At 46.7% G+C, this 20,792-nt stretch overlaps 1 protein-coding gene across 2 annotated transcripts; it reads left to right on the forward strand.

The window, feature by feature from the left end:
- Nucleotides 1-1,463: 1,463 nt before the first annotated feature.
- METTL9 (methyltransferase 9, His-X-His N1(pi)-histidine) lies at nt 1,464-16,106 on the forward strand. Of its 2 annotated transcripts, none has more exons than XM_070954896.1 (5): nt 1,464-1,878; nt 9,176-9,366; nt 10,248-10,457; nt 12,263-12,447; nt 15,307-16,106. In XM_070954896.1, exons 1-5 carry the CDS (start codon nt 1,705-1,707, stop codon nt 15,507-15,509), a joined length of 963 nt encoding a protein of 320 aa, XP_070810997.1. In that variant the 5' UTR covers nt 1,464-1,704; the 3' UTR covers nt 15,510-16,106. The 2 variants fall into 2 exon arrangements, with proteins under 2 accessions (XP_070810997.1, XP_070810996.1); XM_070954895.1 differs by having other exon boundaries at nt 1,468-1,878; nt 15,304-16,106.
- The last annotated feature ends 4,686 nt before the right edge of the window (nt 16,107-20,792 follow it).

Genomic DNA, 20,792 nt, shown 5'->3' on the forward strand with positions numbered 1-20,792 from the left:
TTATCTGCCAGAACAGTTGCTGATGCCAATGGCTTTTTATTTATTTACTGCAACACTAATCATCCTAAAACTATGTTGGCAGAATAAGACAGATCCTAATCAATAGTATATATTGCCCTGGAGTTTGTGCCTTCATAATACATAATCCATTTGGCATAATTTTCCAGCTCTTTTAAAATTGGGAATTATGCCAATCCAGCAGTAGATAAGTTTTTTTAAAAAAAAAATAAGCTGACTTCCCAGTTATACAATCTTTAACTTTTGAATACGTTTACAATGGAGAATATGGAAAAGTTCAATATTTCATAGGTTTTTTTTTGTGGAGTGACGTGGAAACTCACTATCGTCCACTAAGTTTTCCCATTTAAAATAAGAGGCCTTTTTTTTATTTTTGCTGTGGGCTGCAAGTAACTTCCAGGTGCTTAAAGTTATTGTTCTGTAAAAGTGGTTTTATTTTTAAACATGGAGTGTGAAAATGAACAGTTAGGGAAAAGTCTCCCAAATAGGTACAACAGTTTAGCTTCCTTATGACAGCTGTTCTCATCCATGCAGGCGCAGTGAGACTTCCTTTTGAGTGATTTTCTTTCCCGGGGCGAAAAATAAATACTCCTTCCCATTATTTCCATTTAATACGGAGAAGTCTCTTCCATCAGACGCACAAGCGGCTGTTTCGGCGGTGAAAGATCAAGTCTCATTTAAAATTTCTGGTTCTGCAGGTAGAACCTCCTTGTGTAGGCGCAGTCTAGCTGATGATGAACTCTTCGTGAGGTATTTTGGTGGTTTCTTCCCCGGCGTTGACAAGGACGGGCTGTTAAATCAAAATAATAAATAAATAAATAAATAAATAAATAAATAAATAAATAAATAAATAAATAAAAGGAAAGGGATGCTGGAAAGACATATAAGAATTATTATCTTTAAAAAAATTTTGATGTGTGAAAGAAAGGGAACCTCCCCGTATAGGTCAAGTCTACCTTAGGAGATAAGGCTTTGGAAAGCATCGTTTTAACGATGGGACCTCTCCGGGAGTGAGGGGGGGAGCTCGTTTTACGACCACCACTCTGCATACCGTCCGAGAGCGGGGTGTTGAAAATTGGGGGGGGGGGGAGAAAGGGGGAAGAAAGGAAAGGAACGCGTCGGGGCGTGCGCGCGCCGTCGGGCACGCCCCCCCTTTCCTCGAGCGGCGCGCCCCCGCGAAGGGCATTGTGCGGCGGGGCGGCGCTGCTCGGGCCGTTCCGGGATTGGAGGAGCTGGGCCAGAAGGGGGGCGCGCGCTGGCACCCCCACCCCCACCCCGGGGGCGAGTGCGCCGAATGCGCACGCGCGCGTCGAGGGCTTCGCGGAAGGAAGGCGGCTCGCCGGGTGGGGGGGGAAGAGAGAGAGAGAGAGAGAGAGAGCGCGCGCGTGTGTGTGTGTGTGTGTGTCTGCGCGTGCGCGAGAAAGAGCAAGCGGGCGGGCGGTAGTCGGGCGCGTGCGTGTCCCTTGGCCATCCTGTCCGGCCGGGCCCCCCTTCCGCGGGCCTCGGGTTCCGGCCTCGGCTGCGCGCCGGCGAGGGCGCTAAATGGGGATCTCGGCGCTGGTTCTGGCCGCCACCTCCTCCTCCTCCTCCTCCGCCGCCGCCGCCATGGAGCAAGGAGGCGGTGGTTGCGGGCGGGGGTGATCGCTCGCCCCTTTCTTCGGTTCTCCTCCGCGGCCCCTTTCCCCCATGAGACTCTGCCTGGCCTGGCTGGGCTGCTGCGCCGTCTCGCTGTGGCTGCTGAGGAGGAGGATGTGGTCTGGCCCCGCTCGCTACCTCCGGAGCCCTTTATCCCGCTCTCTCTACGCGAACATGATGAGCGGCCCCGGCCACGCAGCGCCGGGCGACAAGGAGAACCAGCAGGTAGGGGCCCCTCCCCCCTCCCCCCGCGGCCCCCCCTCTTCCCCCCCCACGAGGGAAAGCGAGGAGGGGGTCAGCCTGAGGAGAGAGCCTGGGGAGGGGGGGGGGCTTACCAAGACAGACGCCCCTTTTCTCCCTCCCTCCCTTTTGTGGTCTTCAGACACCCCCCCTTCCTCCAAGGGTGGGGGGTGAGGTTTCAAGACCCCCAGCCTTATTTTGTATCGAATATCTGAAGTATCTGGGACAGGTTGTTAGGAGCCCCCCCCTCCCCAAGGAGTTCCTGACGCTGCCCATTGAGGGTTGGGGACACCCCCACCCCCAACCCCCAGCCTGGAGTGTCAAGCCTGGTCTGGCCCTAATGCTTCCCCCCCCCTTTCTTGCACACACACCCCGTCCCCTTCAGCAGTGTCCTCTTCAGGAAGGGGAGAGTCTCCCCCCCCCAATCCTTGGTCTAAGAGCGGAGACCCAAAGTCAGAGGTCTGAAAATGAGGAAGGGGAGGGAGGGAGGAAGGAAAAGAGGGAAGGAGAAAGTGGGAGGGAGGGAAAGAAGGAAAGAAAAAGGGAGGGAGAAGGAAGGAGGAAGGGATGGGGGAGGAAGGAAGGAAGGAAAAAGGGATGGTGGGAGTGAGGGAGGAAAGGGAAAGGAAGGAAGGAAGGAAGGAGAAAGGGACAGGGAAGGAAGGAAGAAAAGAAAGAAAGGAGCCTGGTGGTGCAGTAGACTAAACTACTGTTAAAGTAGTATTTAGCTGCCAGCTGCCTGCAATTACTGCGAGTTCAATTCTCACCAGGCTCAAGGTTGACTCAGCCTTCCATCCTTCCGAGGTAGGTAAAATGAGGACCCGGATTGTGGGGGCAATAAGCTGACTTTGTATAAAAAAGAACACCGCTTAGGGGGAGCCGAAAGCCCTACTAAGCAGGTATATACAAAAGTATGAAGGCTATTGCTTAAAAGCATTGTAAGCCGCCCTGAGTCTCCGGAGAAGGGCGGCATATAAATCAAACTAATAAAAAAGAAAGAAAGAAAGAAAGAAAGAAAGAAAGAAAGAAAGAAAGAAAGAAAGAAAGAAAGAAAGAAAGAAAGAAAGAAAGAAAGAAAGAAAGAAAGAAAGAGGAAGGAAGAAGGGAGGGGGAAGGAAGGAAGGAAAAAGGGAGGAAGGAAGGAGAAAGGGAGGGAGAGGGAAGGAAGTCTGCGTTGGGGTATTTCTTCTTGTAGAGTGGTGATCCAGCTGTTTTCCTTCTTTGGCGTGCAAGGCAGGAAGGTGTCCCAAAAGTGCTTTTCCAAAAGGCAACTGGACTTTTTTTTTTGTTTTCTTTGAAAATGCTTCACTTCTCATCCAAGAAGCTGCTTCAAGGGGGAAAAAAAACAATCCAAGAAAGTCCAGTTGCCTTTTTTGGGGGGCAGGGGCGGGGGGGACCACCTTTGACACAACCCTGACCTGGATGAGGGAGAAATCTGCACAGGCAAGGCAAGAAAAAGTTGCCAGGATCAAGGACAGGATGAGAAGAGGGCAGGTGATCCCAGGGTTCCCCACCACCTGTCCTCTCCTTTCTCCCCTCCCAAATGCTAAGAGCAGAGCCTAAGAAATAAACGTGTGCAGAGGGCAACAATAGCAGCACATAATCCGAACTGGGAAAGAATAGATCGAATGACACGTCTTTATAGGCTCCGTGACCGGAGGGTGAGAAGCAATTAGGGCAACGTAAGACGTTTTCTCAGCCCTCCTTCATTCCAGTTTTGTGGGTCTGGAGCAGGAAAGACAAATCCTGGTGAAGACCCCTAAGACTTTAAAAAAAAAAAAGAAAAACAGCCTCGCTTCTCAATTCTCCGATAATTCAGGAACTGGAAATATATATATATATTTCTTGCCATGCAAATCCCCCTGTGATTTGATCACGTCCTGACACGGCCTCCTCTTTCCTGTTTGTGCAGAGCACTAGTGTTGCCCCTTGCTGTGGATGGATAGTGGGGTGGTGTAAATTAGAAGGAAATTAATTTGCATTTCCCCAAATTTTAGTTTGCAAGATCTTGACTTGTGAAAATGTCAAGAAAGACCCTTTTTTTTTTGTTTGTTTGTTTTTCCTCTGAAAGCTGTTTTGTCCAATTTAGCATTCTCCGGACTACAACTCCCAGCATTCTGAATCCATGATGTAGCATTTGACTGCCTTACTTTCTGTATATATCATTAATACCACCTATTCACTCATATTTCCATTGTTTTCTTGTTTCTTTCTCACACTTCCTTCTTTTCACCCTCTTCGTTGTTTTTCTTCCTTAATTCTTCCCTTTTAGTTAGATCAGGGTGTCCAATCTTGCCGACTGTAAAGACTTATCCCAACTCCCATGGCTGGCTGGGGGATTCTGGGAGTTGAAGTCCACAAGTCTTAAAGTTAGGTGCTCTTTTCTGATTCGATGTCCCTGGTCTAGTCCATCTTGTTCTACTTCCTTGGTGTGTGTTTTTTTTTCCTTATAAGTATTCTACAATTCAGGTATTATTATGGGAGCTGTATCTGCAAACATCTGGACAGCTCTGATCTTGATACTGTTTTTTATTTGTATGCCTGACACTTAGTAGTAATTGAGTAAATGTAAATGTTTTCAGATCTTGAGCGTGGGCCAACATCTGCTAGAAAGCTGGAACTTTGAAAGAAACATGATTTATGGGTATTCCACTTGTGCCAGGTAGAGTTAGATATAAATATTATCTGAAATCTCTCAGTTTTAGGGGCTGGGATGGGTCAAAAGGCAAGGGGGAGCCGAGAAAGGGCAGCTGTCCTATTGTGGATTTTTAAAATGGATTTTTAAAATGGAATCCACATTCACTTTTTACTCTTCACTGAATTAGACCTGTTATCCTTCAGGCTTGTGGGTTATGATTCTACTTGGCATGCGATTCTTAATTAGAATTTACTGGCTCAATATGCTAACAGCTGTAATAAGTACAGGTAATCCTCAATTTACAACAACAGTTCATTTAGTGACTCTTCAAAGTTACAATGGCACTGGAAAAAAGTGACTTTACGGCCATTTTTTTTAAAATTTGATTTATATGCCGCCCTTCTCCGGAGACTCAGGGCGGCTTACAATGCGTTAAGCAATAGCCTTCATACTTACAATGCGTTAAGCAATAGCCTTCATACTTTTGTATATTTTTATACAAAGTCATCTTATTGCCCCCACAAACTGGGTCCTCATTTCACCTACCTTAGAAAGGATGGAAGGCTGAGTCAACCTTGAGCCTGGTAAGATTCAAACCTGCAGTAATTGCAGGTAGCTGTGTTAATAACAGGGTGCTTTAAACCACTGTACTACCATTGCAGCATCCCCTGGGTCATGGGATCAAAATTCAGATGCTTGGCAACTGGCTCATAGTTATGACGGTCGCAGTGTTCCGGAGTTAGACGATCCCCTTTTTTGCGACCTTCTGACAAGCCAAGTCAGTGGGGAAACCAGATTCGCTTAACAACCAGGTTACTAACTTTTAACAACTGCAATCTTTCACTTAATATCTGTGGCAAGAAAAATTGTAAAAATGGGACAAACCCGTTCAGCAAATGTTTCACTTAGCGGCAAGATAAATGTGGGGCTCCATTCTGGTCGTAACTCGAGGACTACCTGTACCCTAAAAGGTTAAATTGATAACAAGCTACACAAGTTTTCCTTGTTAGTTCATCAGGAAAATCCTTTTCATGAATGTCAGGCTGCATTCTCGATCAATATTCCCACTTGCCTTTTCGCTGCCAATGTTTGAAGTCCTGTGCTAATTCATCAAAGGAGTTAAAGGCTCCTTCTTACATTTGGCTAAAGACTTTTTGATGACCTATTTGGATTTAATATATATATATATTAATGCAATATGCAGATAAGTCCCAAAAATGAATTGCGAAGTTTAACTGTTCTGACGCCAAATAACCAAACAATGAGTCCCCCCGTCTGGAGAACGAAAGATTTAACTGGATCCATGCATGGTTTATTGGCAACAGCATATAGTCATTTACGGTTCCTTTTTTCCCCCCTTTTCTTCTGGAATTTTTCTTTTTACTTCTAAATCTTTAGTCTACCGCCTTGGGATATCTTCGTGGTCTTCCGTCAAAGTCAGAGGTCTTCAAACTTGGCAGCTTTAAGACTTGTGGACTTCAACTCCCAAAATTCTCCAGCCAGCATAGCTGGTATTAGTATAGTATTAAGCTTCAACTGCTGTACAGGTAGTCCCCAACGTACAACAATCCATTTAGTGACAGTTCGAAGTTACAATGGCACTGAAAAAAGTGTCTTAGGATTCACACTTAACGACCGTTGCAGCGTGCCCCCTGGTCACATGATCAAAATTCAGATACTTGGCAACTGATTCATCTTTACGATGGCCATAGTGTCCTGGAGTCACCTGTTTTGCGTCCTTCTGACAAAGCAAAGCCAATGGGAAAGACTGATTCACTTAACAACCATCTTACTAACTTAACAAACGCAATAATTCACGTAACAACTGTGGCAAGAAATGTCATGAAAGATGGCAAAATTCACTTAACAACGGTTCTCAGGAACGGAAAAGTTGGGCTCAGTTGTCGTAAGTTGAGGACTAACTATATCAATTCTTTATGTGTCTAGTAGTCGTATTTAGAATAGAATAACAGAGTTGGAAGGGACCTTGGAGGTCTTCTAGTCCAACCCCCTGCTTAGGCAGGAAACCCTACACCACTTCAGACAAATGGTTATCCAACAGCATCTTAAAAACTTCCAGTGTTGGAGCATTCACAACTTCTGAAGGCAAGTTGTTCCACTGATTCATTGTTCTCACTATCAGGAAGTTTCTCCTTAGTTCTAAGTTGCTTCTCTCCTTGATCAGTTCCCACCCATTGCTTCTTGTCCTGCCCTCGGGTGCTTTGGAGAATAGCTTGACTCCCTCTTCTTTGGGGCAGCCCCTGAGATATTGGAAGATATTGCTACCATTTCTCCCCTAGTCCTTCTTTTCATTAAACTAGACATACCCAGTTCCTGCAACCATTCTTCGTATGTTTTAGCCTCCAGTCCCCTAATCACCTTTGTTGCTCTTCTCTGCACTCTTTCTAGAGTCTCCACATCTTTTTTACATCGTGGCGACCAAAACTGGATGCAGGATTCCACGTGTGGCCTTACCAAGGCCTTATAAAGTGGTACTAACACTTCACCTGATCTTGATTCTAGTCCTACCTTTCCTGTTATTTCTAAATTCACTTTCTCACCTATTGTAAGATAATGACATCCCACACGCCGAGTCAGGCTGATATGTCAGGCTCCCGATCATAACATTAACATCTCATACCGTCTTGTCCCCTTCCATCAAATTATATTTGAAAGCTATAATTTCTTCCATTATAAACTTGGGGAATATTTTTTTTAAAAAGCCCCACTGTCCTAGAAAAACAATGGGATTGAAACTTTGGACGTTTGCCCTGCATTGTGCCTTTTTCAATTTATGACGGTAATTCGGCCTTTTCGCTGCTAAATTTTGTATGGCCGGGATCCTTTCTGTAACGCAAAGCCTGTCTTGTAATCCCTCCCTCCCACCCTCTCAAGAAAAGCACCGAAGACTTACAAGCTTTTATAGAAGATAATTAGAACAGCAGGAAGCCCTACAGTCAAGAGATTAATACATTTCCTGACAAGAAGAGGAAGAGCTGTAAAATGGCCTCGCTGATGTTTCTAAGATTGCTTAAAACAGCCTGATTCCGGGCAGCCCCGTCTAGGCCAGAAGGGAGGGTGGGTGGGGGAACCATCCCATCAGGAGTGATCATTGGGGAGGCCAGATATTGACTCTACATTTGGCCAAAGCCAAAAAAAATAACGAAATGCATGAATGGATTGTAATCGTAATTTCAAATTCAAAACAATAAATCAAATTTTAAAACGCATCCTGTCCTCTGTCCCGACTGGTTTTTTGGAGCAGGAATATCAGCTTGCTGAGAACATTAACAAATAATCTAACGAGGGATTCTCAACTATTTCTTTAGCACTGACCTCCTTTAAATACCCTTTTTTGTGGCCACGAACCCCCAAGGCTTAACTCCAAATTTTAAATCATAACATTTTTTTTCCAAGCCTTCGTGGCTCCCCTGTGACAACGTCACGGCTCCCAAGCAGTCCATGGACCACAGGTTGAGAACCACTGATCTAATCGAAGCAGGACAAGGGGAGGGATGATAGCAGTGTTCCAATATTTGAGGAGCTGTCACAGAGAAGAGGGGGTGGGGTGTCAGCCTGTATTCCAAAGCACCTGAAGGCCAGACACGGAATAATGGATGGAAACTGATTAAGGAGAGATTCAACCTAGAAATAAAAGAGAAATTTTCTGACAGAACAATCAAGCGAAGGAACGGCTCGCTTTCAGAAGTCGTGGGAGCTTCATCACTGGAAGCTTTCAAGAAGAAACTGGACAGCCATCTGTCAGAAGTGGTGTAGGGTCTCCTGTTTGGGTACGGGGGGTTGGACTAGATGGCCTACAACAGTGGTCCCCAACCCCCGGTCCGCGGACCGGTGCCGGGCCGTGGAGTACCTGGCACCGGGCCGCGCAGCAGCCGGGGGACATGAACGCTGCAGCGCAAAGGCTCCTGGGCCGTGCGCAATGGGCCGTGCGCAAAAGCTCCTGGGCCGTGCCCCCACCCCTGCACGCGCTCAGCGGGCCGCGGCGATAAAAAGGTTGGGGACCACTGGCCTACAAGATCCCTTCCAGTTCTGTTATTCTGGTTGATTTATTCTGGTTTGTAACATGAGTTACAAACATGTTGAAATAGATTCCTGAAGGATAATAGTGATTTTTTTGCCTCTTAAATTATCAACCAAGGTTCAAAAGAGGCATCCTTTCCTTGGCTTAAGTCTTTGTCCCTATAGCCTAGTATTAGCTACTCTGACTAGTAGCTCATCTTGGCATCTTAGACATGGGAACTGATTAGTTTGTTTGTTTATTTTTATTATTTATTTGTTAAATGTATTTGCTGCCTATCTCGTCGTGGGGCTACCGGTCCATTGTCCCTGCTGACTGGCAGGAACCAATTAGGATTCTCAACGTTGATCTTCGAGATGTTGAGAATTGAAGTTGAGATTTTGGATAGACAAACTGGGTGCTGGCTGGGGGATTCTGGGAGATGAAGTCCACCCTTCTTAAAACGGTCAAGATTGAGAAACACCTATAGATGATAAAGGCTGGGATTTTCTGCATGACAGAACATACTGCATTGCCTTGCAATTCTTGTTCCATCGAATGCTCCTCCTTGGTTTGGCAGATCTCAAATAATCGGTCTTAACTGGTAATTCTTCCTCTCTCTCTAGTGGTATCTGTGCAATACGGAGCAGTTGTGTGAAGCACTTCAGCCTATCTTCATCCAGAGTTACCTTGACCAAGGGACACGGATCTTCTTAAACAATAGCATTGAGAAATCTGGCTGGTTGTTCATTCAACTTTATCACTCCTTTGTATCATCTGTTTTTAGCCTGTTCATGTCCAGGACGTCTATTAATGGGTAAGTGTGAGACATTGGCCTCTTGGGTTTAATTAAAGGGGTGGGACGGACATTTTTTGCACATGTTCAGTTACTAGTAGACTAGCTAGGAATGGCATCCTCCAGCAAAAACAGCCTTCCGTTGACTTCATGACCACAACGGAGCCTAACATTTCCACTGCTAAGCAAGGCAGTTATTAAGTGAGTTTTGCCTCATTTTACGACCTTTCTCGCTGCCGTTGTTAAAAGAATCACGGCAGTTGTTAAGTTACTCACAGGGTTAAGCCTTCCCCCTTGACTTTGCTTGTCAGGAGGTTGCAAAAAGGGGATGGACGTAACCTCAGGACACTGCAACCATCCTAAATAAATGAGAAGTCAGAATTTTGATCGCTCGACCCTGCGGATGCTCCAGCGGTCGTAAGTGTGAAAACTGGTCATAAGTCACTTTTTTTTTCCAGTGCCGTTGTAGCTTTGGATGGTCACGAGAGAATGGTGGCAAATTGAGGATGACTTGTATATGTTTGGATGACTTCTGTGCCCTCTCTAATTAACAAAAAGTTAATTTCTAAAAGGAAATGGCCAATTTTTATGGGGAGGTATATTTATTTATAGTCTGGCCTTGGTGTGTTGTGTCCAGCCATGCCTGAAAAGGTTACTGGCCCTGGATATAATTATTGAAGTGCCTGTGGGCTCAATTACAGTCATAAGTCAAGGACCATCCGTATAGCTTTTTAGAGATGAATCAATCAATGTCTTAATTCCTGAGAAGGCTTTTCCTTCTCTTCTTTTAGTTTCTCCGTAACGATAGGTCCCCTTCATGTCCCCCAACGTTGAAGAAAACATGGCCTCCCGTTTGCCCCCTTCCAAAATAAACTCACCTCTCCCCATCTTTAACCTTTCAGCTTGCTGGAAAGAGGTTCCATGTTTGTGTTTTCACCTGAACAATTTCAGAGACTGCTTAAAATCAACCCAGACTGGAAGTCGCGTCGGCTTCTCGATTTAGGAGCTGGAGATGGTGAAGTCACCAAAGTCATGAGTCCCCACTTTGAGGAAACGTACGTGACCGAGTTGTCTGAGACCATGATTTGGCAGCTTCAAAAGAAGAAATACAGGTAGGATCCTAAATCAACACTGTGTCACTCCGAAAACAGATGTTTAGCAATTCTTCATTCTACCTTAGAGCTTATTGATGCTCTTATGTGTTTTCTACGGCTGATGTAAGAAAATGCGGGTGTCCAAAAAGATAATTACCTCATTCCTTGCACTATCTAACCCTAAACCAGTAAACAGAAAAAAGCAGAATTTTGCAGTTAGAGAACAAAAATACCCCAATTCCTTAGACTTTAATTCCAGACTTGCTGGCTGGGTAATTCATAATAATAATAATAATAATAATAATTATTATTATTATTATTATTATTATTATTATTATTATTATTATTATTATTATTTTATTTCTATACCGCCCTTCTCCCGAAGGACTCAGGGCGGTGTACAGCCTATTTAAAAACAGAATAAACATCAATTTAAAATAATTTAAAAATATTAAATAAATTTGGCTTAATTTAAAACCCCAAAAATTTAAAACATCCAATTTAAAATTATGTTGCTAACCCAGCCTGGCGGAACAACAGGGTCTTGAGTGCGCAGCGGAATACCCGGAGGTCAGAAATCTTACGTATTTCCGGGGGCAGTTCGTTCCACAGGGCTGGGGCTCCCACAGAGAAGGCCCTCCCCCTGGGTGTCGCCAGCCGACATGACTTGGCCGATGGCACCCTGAGGAGACCCCCTCTGTGGGAGCGGACTGGCCGGTGGGAGGCTATTGGTGGCAGAAGACGGTCTCGAAGGTACCCGGGTCCTGTGCCATGGAGCTCTTTAAAGGTGGTGACCAACACCTTGAATCGCACCCGGAAGACCACTGGGAGCCAGTGCAGCTCGCGCAGGAGGGTGTCTTGAAGCTGAAGTCCACGTATCTTAAAGTTTTGAGGTTGAGAAGCACTGCTCTGTCCACCGTGGCCTCCACATCCGTGCCTCTCTACCCTGGCCTCTACATCTGGGCTGGGCTGTCTCTTCTCACACCGGCTGAACACCTTTTCCTGCTTCTCTCCTTCCTTATTAAATGTAAGCTTCCATTTGGCCAAAAGCTAAGGAGAATCATTCAAATGGGGAGGATTGTGGCCTTCTCCGAGGCTGTTGAACTTGTAAGGCCAAGAGAGAGAGAGCGCTTTAGGTTTTTCTTGCATCATTCTCAGTGTTGTGGTCCACCAGCGGCCAGCAGAGCTGGCAGCAGATTCGGACAGTGAGGAGGTTGGGGAGTCCAGTCCTGGAGTCTGGGGAAGGCTAGGATGATGGCTCTGAGTCGGAGGCAGAGAGGGGGCCAAGGCCATCTGGTAGTTCTTTGCTGCCTCCGGAGTCTCCGGATTCTGACATCAGCGAGGCAGAAGAACAGCGTGAGTCTGTTCCCAGTGTGCGCATGCGCAGAGCTGCCAGGAGACAGGAACAATGAAGGAAACAGGGTCGACTTGGGAGTAAGGCTTGGAGATGATTGGCCCCTCCCGTAAGACATAAAAGAGAAGCGAACGGGACGGGAGCTTTTTGCAGGAAGCAAGGTAGTTCATCCGGCCGATTCAAGAGTTGAAAATTCTATTTGTGACTCTGTGCCAAGTTTGGCCTTGCCCTGCGTCTGGAAATTAGCTCTTCCACGGGAGATAAGGTGGGTGTTGATAACCTTCCTCTGAAAGACTGTTTATCAAGCCTTGCGGACTGTAAATGAAAGTAATTCACAGCCGTATAATTAAAAAGATTTGCCAGGACTACGTTTGTGCTGTTTAAGGTCAGAACACTCGGGTTGAGTGAGAAGTGAAGAATTAACCTTGACCAGGTATTTAACTCTGTGCTTTTTTCCCTCCCTCGGCAGAGTGCTTGGCATTAACGAATGGCAGAACACGGGATTCCAGTACGACGTCATCAGTTGCTTGAATCTGTTGGATCGCTGTGACCAGCCACTGACGGTATTAAAAGATATCAGGAGCGTGCTGGAACCGACGAGAGGCCGAGTCATCCTCGCACTAGTTCTGCCTTTTCATCCGTACGTGGAAAATGGTAAGGTCTCCCAGATACAGATAGTTCTCAGCTTACAACCATTTGTTTAGCGACCATTTAGAGTTACAACAGCACCTGCAAAAAGTGACTTCTGACCAGCGGTGAAATGCACTTACCTTCACTACCGGTTCGGAAATGTGTGCTCACATGCGCCTCTTCTGCGCATGCGCAGAGGGTCAAAAACGGGACGTAATGATGTCCCGGCGGGTGGGCGGAGCCTCTCGCTGCTGGCCCTACCGGTTCGTGCGAACCGGATAGATCCGGCCGGATTTCACCGCTGCTTATAACCAGTTTTCACACTTATGACCATTGCAGCAGTATCTGACCAAAATTTGGCATGTATTTATGATGGTTGTACTGTCCCAGGGATCACCCTTTATAACCTTCCTAGCTGGCTTCCGACAAGCAGGCTCAATAGGCGAAGTCAGATTCACTTAACGTCTGCATGATTCACAACCGTGATTCGCTTAGCAGCGATTCGCTTAACTGTGACAAAAATGGTTGTAGAATGAGGAAAACGCATTGAACAACTGCCTTGCTTTGGAATAGAAATTTTGGGCGCAGTTGTTCTGACCTAGGCTTCCTGAGACAGTAAAAAGCACACGATTAGTCCCAAAAACCCTTTTTTTATTTCAACCGCTGTGAATTATTGTTCATTCACAGCCTGTAATGAGTCACAAAGAGTTGGTAAGGAGTCCGACAGAAGTCTGCCACAGTCCTTCGGGAGAAGGCTGATAAGCACCCACCTTTATCTCCCTTGACATGCTGCCAAAGACCTAATTGGCAATTAGCTTTGCAAAGCCACACGGACCGCAAGTCAAAACGGAGCTTCAGAATTTAAACTGACCAGAACGAACAAAGTTGCTTCCTGCAAAGGCTCATGTCCCTTTGCTCCTCCTTTATGTCTTATGGAAGGGGCCAATCATCTCCAAGCCTTACTCCCAAGTCGCCCCTTTTGTTTTAACTGTTCTTGCCTTCTGGCAGCTCTGCGCATGCGCGCACTGGGAACAGGCTCCCCCTGTTCCTCTGCCTCGCTGATGTCCGACTCTGGAGGCTCCGGAATCCGCACAAAACTCCCAGATGGCCCTGGCCCCATCTGTGCCTCCGACGCACAGCCCTCGTCCGAGCCTTCCCTAGACTCCAGGACTGGCCCATGTTCCTCCCCAGCCTCCTCACTGTCCGACTCTGCTGCCAGCTCCGCAGGCTGCCTGCTGTTGTGGTCATAAGTCGAGGACTTACTGTAATCAAATGCTTGTTTAGATATAGAAAGTGGGGTGTTATATCATTGTAGAAGGAGAGCAGGCAGAACTGGAAGGCAGAGTTAAAGGTGTCATTAGTTTGGGATCATGGCGTTGCCACAAGAGACCCAAGTCGAGCCGCCTCTTTAATTCTGTCAACTTTTAGCTAGTTTCATTTAGTGCTAACCATTAGCTGACTAGATTCTTGTGTACAGGTTGCGACAATAATTTACAGTATCTGTGTTTCGAACCCAACAAATGTTCGTGGTTATTTGCGCCCGACAATCATACTTGATTGACCCCCAGGTGTCTTTTCTTGCAATCCCATAATCATACAATGCCCATTTTGTCCCAAAGGTGCTTTCTGGTTTTTCTTTGAAGATGTTTTGCTTTTCATCCAAGAAACTTCTTCAGTTCTGACCGGATGGTGAGGAATGGAAGGATTGATACTCCTTGCAGACAGCTGGTCATTTGCATCCTTTTTAGAGAGTCCTTGAGGCCACTTGGAGGTTTATCTGTGTCCTCAGGGTCAACTGAGGACACAGATGGGTGTGGAGCCTTCTTAGAACTTCTGCAGATAAACCTCCAAGTGGCCTCAAGGACTCTAAAAGGATGCAAACGACCAGCTGTCTGCAAGGAGTATAAATCCTTCCATTCCCCACCATCCAGTCAGAAGTGAAGAAGCTTCTTGGATAAGAAGCGAAACATCTTCAAAGAAAACCTACAAAATCCAGTTGCCTCTTGAAAAAAGCACTTTTGAGACAACCATGATCTGGATGGCTGAGAATCTCCCTATACCAGGGGTGTCAAACTCAGTTTCATTGAGGGCCGCATCAGGGTTGTGTTTGACCTTAAGGGGCCGGGGTGGGCGTGGCCATCTCGACGTCACTTGTGTTGGGGGCGTCTGTGATGGCCCGAGCGCTCTGTCAGCGAAAACGGGCTTCCGAGCTCCTTTTTGGCTGCGACAACCTCCTGCAACCCTCTGCCAGCGAAAACTGAGCTTGAGAGGGCCACGCGCAGCTCTCCCGAGATCCGTTTTCGTTGGCAGAGGCACCACGGGCCGCTCCTTCGCTGTTTCCAGGACAGCCCCAGGCCAGATCTAAGAACCCCGTGGGCCGAATCCAGCTTCAAAAATTTTAGCAAGGAGTTCCCTGCCTGGTTGCTGGGTGGGTGTGGGTGTGAACTAGTCAGTCTCCTGCAGCACGGCAGTGACGGGAGGCATTTTTGCCCTTCCCAGGTTCCGGAGGTTTTCTTCGAGCCTCCGGGAGGGCAAAAATGGCCTCCCCAGGCTCCGGAGGCCCTCTGGAGGCTGAAAACTGGCCTGTTTCCAGCCTTCCCAAACTTCCAGTAGGCCCATTTTTTGCCCTCCCCGAGCCTCCCCGAACGCCCTGCACTTACCTGCATCCAAAACGGGCCGCGTGGGGACTCCTGGGAGGGACGAGGTGGGCGGGGCCAGGCAGGAGTGGGATTTGGGGGTTCTCTGAACTGCACAGAACCCCCAGCAGCCCACCCCTGCCCTGCCCTAGACAACGCCCATTCCTGTTTTCATTCCGCTTACGGCGTCCGTTCCCCGTCCGTCTCCGTGAACGGCAGCTAACGAAAGCCTCTGTTCTCTCAGTAGGTGGCAAGTGGGATAAACCATCCGAAATTTTGGACATCAAAGGAGAGACGTGGGAGGAGCAAGTGAACAGCCTGCCAGACGTTCTCAAGAAAGCCGGCTTCGCCATCGAGGCGTTCACCAGACTACCGTACTTGTGCGAAGGCGACATGTACAACGATTATTACGTCTTGGACGACGCGGTCTTCGTTCTCAGACCCATCTGAATCCTCGGGAGTCCCAACCGGAAGCCACCAGCAAAATGAAACCGTTTTGATTCTTTGGATGGGCTCGGGGGTTTTTTGTTTGTTTTTTTGTTGTTGATTTTGGTGGTTTTGGTTTTTCTGAATTTTAATGATTCCTTCCCGGAAGAGGGATTTTTGTGGTTTGTCTAATTTCAGTGGACTTCTTGACTGAAAAAGAAAAATACTAATTTCTTCGGAAACACCCTCTTCCCTTCCTTTTGTTTTTTTTTTTTTTTTGTTTTTTTTTTAAATATGGACATCTTTTTTAAAAAAGATCAGAGTTCTCTCCATTAAGGTTTCTTAAAACCCCCCCGAGACATGTCTAATGAAATGGAAATATTTTTATACCTAGCCGCTTAGGACGACTGATCCAAAGTAGTTGCCAAGAAATACCGCCAGCCGGTTTTCCTCAAGCGAGTACCGACAGTAGAACCGTCTGTCCGCTCAACTTGAAATCTGGGTTGGCCAAACGTCAGGCTAGAGACTCTTCTTTCCTTTCTTCTGTGTCCCTGAAAATGATTTGATCTGTTGGTCTTCAGCACATGTTTTTAATCACGCTAATAAAACTTTTTTTGAGATGGTGCTTGTAGAAAAGCTTCGTTTTCAGAGCCGTGGTGGCAGCGCTACTGCAGCTTATTCCTGCTGATTGCCAGCTGCTGTTAGTTCGATCCTGCCTGGCTCCAGGTCGACTCAGCACTGTGAAGCGGTATATAAGTCTGCTATTGCTTGGGAAGGGAAGGAAGCAAGCAAGCTAGCTGTGGTGGCGTAGCGGTTAGAATGCAGAATTTCAGGATGACTCTGCCCACTGCCGGTAGTTCGATCCTGACCTGCTCAAAGTTGACTCAGCACTGTGAAGCGGTATATAAGTCTGCTATTGCTTGTGAAAGGAAGGAAGGAAGCTAGGTAGCTAGCTGTGGTGGCGTAGTGGTTAGAATGCAGAATTTCAGTCTGACTCTGCCCACTGCCGGTAGTTTGATCCTGACCGGCTCAAGGTTGACTCAGCACTGTGAAGTGGTATATAAGTCTGCTTATATACCAAGGGGAGGAAGGAAGCTAGCTAGCTGTGGTGGCGCAGTGGTTAGAATTTCAGGCTGACTCTGCCCACTGCCAGCAGTTCGATCCTGACCAGGTCCAGGTTGACCCAGCCTTCCATCCTTCTGAGTTCAGTAAAATGAGGACCCAGATTGTTGGGGGTGAGAGGCTGACTCTGTAAACAGCTTAGTGAGGGCTTTAAAGCATTGTAAAGTGGTATATAAGTCGAAGTGCTATTGCTATTTAGCTGAAGGCGGTCTCAGTTTCACTTGGAGATGAGAAGGAGGGACGGACAGACAGATGGACATGCAAAGGGCCTTGAAATGAATTGTTCGGGTTTACCCAATTACAGGCAGTCCTTGACTTACAACACTTCGTTTAATGACCAAAGTTACAACGACACTGACTTCAGACCGTTCTTCACAGTTACGACCTCCTTTGCAGCATCCCCATGATCGCCTGATCGAAATCCAGGCACTTGGCAACTGGTTCATACTTACGACGGTTGCTGTGTCCCAGGGTCACCTGATCCCTCTTTTGCGACCTCCTGACCAGCCAAGTCCCAACGGGGCAAGCCAGGTTCCACTTAGCAACCAGGTGACTTAACTTATCAACTGCAATGATTCGCTTAACAACCGTGGCAAGAAAGGTCGAAAAATGAGGCAAAAACGTCACTTAACATGTTTGACTTAACAACGGAAATGTTGGGCTCAATTGCAGTCGTAAGTCGAGGACTACCCGTATGCAAAGTTACAAGGGCACTGAGATAAGTGACTTACGACCAGTTCTTGTATTTATGAACCTCGCAGTATCCCGAGAAAGGGTGTCATCAAAATTCAGCATGTTTTTGGCAATCAGTATGTATTTTACATCATAAGGAAGGCCGAGCGCCAAAGAATGGAGGCCTTTGAACTCTGGTGCTGGAGAAGACTCCTGCGAGTCCCTTGGACTGCAAGGCAATCCAACCGGTCGGTCCTAGAGGAGATCAACCCTGACTGCTCTTTAGAAGGCCAGATCCTGAAGAGGAAACTCAAATACTTTGGCCACCTAATGAGAAGGAAGGACTCCCTGGAGAAGAGCCTAATGCTGGGAACGACGGAGGGCAAAAGAAGAAGGGGATGTCAGAGAACGAGGTGGCTGGGTGGAGTCACTGAAGCAGTTGGCGTGAGCTTAAATGGACTCCAGAGGATGGTAGAGAACAGAAAGGCCTGGAGGAACATTGTCCATGGGGTCGTGATGGGTCGGAAACAACTTCACAACTAACAACAACAAATCAGCTCAGTATTTACATGTTTTGCTCCTCTATCAGTCTTGGTCAGCTTAGGTGCTGAGAAAGACCTGTGGGTTTTGTCCAAAACATTTAGAAGGCACCAAGCTGTTCTCTCTTGGACTCATCTCCTTCAACTGTCCAACAGACGTTATGCCCCGATAAATATTCCGTTTGTTATGATGCCACCAAAACGTTCTTGAGAAGTTGTGTTTGTGTCCATGAAAAACAGAAGTGATGCCTTAAACCTCTACGACTTCACCAAAGCTGCTTTGGAAGGTGCAACCAATCGAGTTGAAAGAAGGAGATAGAAGTCTCATTGGTTGATGCCCATGGTGTCCTCAAGAAGCTTGGAAGGACATCTAGGCTTGAAGAGCAAAAAGGAGGTCGAGAAAGCCCAAACATGTCAAAAAGTTCAAGCTAACTGTGAAAGCTGTTGTGTCTGAGATGATGTGTCTAGAACAATAGTAGATCTCCTCCATCACTTGAAGCTCTGGTGGCACCTCTAGAAAGGTTCTAGAGTTTCTAGCACAGAGCAGAGAGTTGGACTAAGGTGACTTAGAAGTCTCCTCCAACTTCTAATTCTAGCTTCTCTAAGTAAATCTTGTTTTCTTTTCTGTTAACTTTGGTAGCTGTATTTTTGGTCGTTTCCCCCCCCCTATTCAGCGGTACCTCGGTACCCATCGTTCATTGGTTCCTGGAGGTGTGATGAGTACAACATAATGTATTTATGGGTCATCACATAATCACCATTTGCAATTTTCCCAGCTGGCTTCTGACAAGCAAAGTCATTGGGGAGGGGGAGCCAAGGTCATTTAACGACCGCACGATTCAAACAACCGCAGTGATTGACTTAACTACAATCGTGGCAAGAAGGTCTAAAATTCAGGCGCTGCTCGCTTCAAAACTGCCTTGCTTAGCGATGGGAATTCTGATGATCCCAATTGTCGTAAGTCGAGGACTGCTTGTATGGGTCAAACGTCCAGCCGTTGAAAAGCTGTCCTAAATATATCGGGGTTCCAATGCTGTGGGGTGACCAGGATCTCTTGGGGCAGTTTCCAGGCCATTGAAACGAGTACCCTAAACTTCTGCCCCCAACTTTGCATTCCCTCCAGCAATGAAATTCGAATAAAATAGGTACCTGAATTATATTCCAGAAAGCTGTTAAGATTGCAGAAAGACTGGTAGTGATTCTCTAAAGCCATGATGGGGAACCTATGACACATGTGCTGGAAGTGGCACACAGAGCCATTTTTCCAGGCACGCAAGCTGTCGCCCAACTCACCAGCTGCGCGTGCGTGTGCACTCCAGCTGGTATTCGGGCAGGGATGAAATGTAAAATTCGTTACTACTGGTTCTGTGGCCGTGGCTTGGTGGGGGGGGACTAATGTGATGGTGGGTGTGGCCAACTTTTTTTTTTTTTTTTAACTTTTCAAAGCATTTTTTCTAATGCTTTGAAAAGCCTCTGCCGATCAGGCAACTCAGCTGGGATCGTCAGAGACTTTTCAAAGCATTTTTTTTACCACTTCTTCGGCCAAGAGGTTGCAGAAAAAAATGCTTTGAAAAGCCTCTGACGATCCCAGCTGAGCCGCGCGATCATCAGAGGCTTTTTTTTTTTTTTTTTACTTTTAAAAGCATTTTTTCGTCGGAAGAGGTGGTAGAAAAAATGCTTTTAAAAATAAGGAAAAAAAAAAGCCTCTGATGATCGTGTGGCTCACCCGGGCATGGTGGGGGGGGGGCCCGCAGGGATTTTTTGCTACCGGTTCTCCGAACCACCCGCCACCATTGCTACCGGATCGGGCGATCCGGTCTGAACCGGGAGCATTTCACCCCTGTATTCGGGCCTCCAGTACACATGCATGTGTGTTTGCACATGCGCACGAGAGTACTGGTGCGTAGCACGTTGTGCGTGTGGATTCACTCCACTAACCAATCAAGCTAATCCTTGAGTTTGCACAGAAGGCCACCTGTGCGTTTAGATAATGCCACCTTTCCAAGATGCAAAAAAGAAGCAAAACTTGAAATCCCGATTCTCCATCTTCCACCTAGAGGGGGCGCTAGAGCTCAAGATCTACAATCTTTCTATCTTGCCTAGAGAGACTTAATCAGCAGCTGAGTTGCTAACTCTTACTTTGAAATATAAACTAGCTTAAGTCACCCTCTGCTGGACAAGCCAAAAGCAAGCCAGCATCAGACCAGCAAAGCAAATTCTGCCTCCTTGGCTTTGAAGGCGTTCTTCCTTTGCTTCCTTTTTCTTCCAAGAAAAAGCCGTGAATATCCCAAACAAAATCAATAATGTTGTGAATCGATGCTATGGATTGAGCACATAATTTTAATGCTGTTATATGCCTCCAAACTGGTTATCAAAGCTTTTCCTTTCCTTCTTTCTTCTGCTCTTTCTTCTCCTTTTTCCTCTCTTCTCCTTTGTCTCCTCCTTTCTTCCTCCTCCTCTTCTCTTCCCCTCCTTCCTCCTCCTTTCTTCTACTTTTTGTCCTCCTTTGTCCTCTTCCTCCTTTCTTCTACTCTTTCTCCTTTCCCCTCTTCCTCTCTTCTCCTTTCTGCTTTTTCTCTCTTTCTCCTCTCTTCTTCACCTCCTCCTTTCTTCTGCTTTCTTCTCCTTTCTCCGCTCTTCTCCTTCTCCTTTCTTCTCTTCCTCCTTCTCCTCTCTTCTGCTCTTTTTGTCCTTTCTCTTCTCCTCTCTTCTTTGCCTCCTCCTCCTTTCTTCTGCTCTTTCTCCTCCTCCTCTTCTCCTTTCTCTTTTTGTCCTCCTTTCTCCTCTCTTCTCCTTCTCCTCTTCCTTTCTACTTCCCCCTCCTTTCCCTTCCCCCTCCTCTTCCTCCTCCTCCTTTCTTCTGCTTTTTCTCCTTTCTCTTCTCCTCTCTTCTTCGCCTTCTCCTTTCTTCTGCTCTTTCTCCTCCTCCTCTCCTCCTTCTTTCTCTCTTTTTGTCCTCCTTTCTCCTCTCCTC

This window comes from Pituophis catenifer, unplaced genomic scaffold (genome assembly GCF_029215685.1).
Source record: "Pituophis catenifer annectens isolate HBS135680 unplaced genomic scaffold, rPitCat1.0.hap2 SCAF_16, whole genome shotgun sequence".
Classification (NCBI taxonomy): domain Eukaryota; kingdom Metazoa; phylum Chordata; class Lepidosauria; order Squamata; family Colubridae; genus Pituophis; species Pituophis catenifer.

Excerpts from the sequence above, each read along its gene's own strand:
- METTL9 (XM_070954895.1), top strand. The coding sequence starts at position 1,705 with ATGAGACTCTGCCTGGCCTGGCTGGGCTGCTGCGCCGTCTCGCTGTGG. Across the intron at positions 9,367-10,247 it reads TCCAGGACGTCTATTAATGG|CTTGCTGGAAAGAGGTTCCA; the intron begins GTAAGTGTGAGA and ends TTAACCTTTCAG. Across the intron at positions 12,448-15,303 it reads TCATCCGTACGTGGAAAATG|TAGGTGGCAAGTGGGATAAA; the intron begins GTAAGGTCTCCC and ends CTGTTCTCTCAG.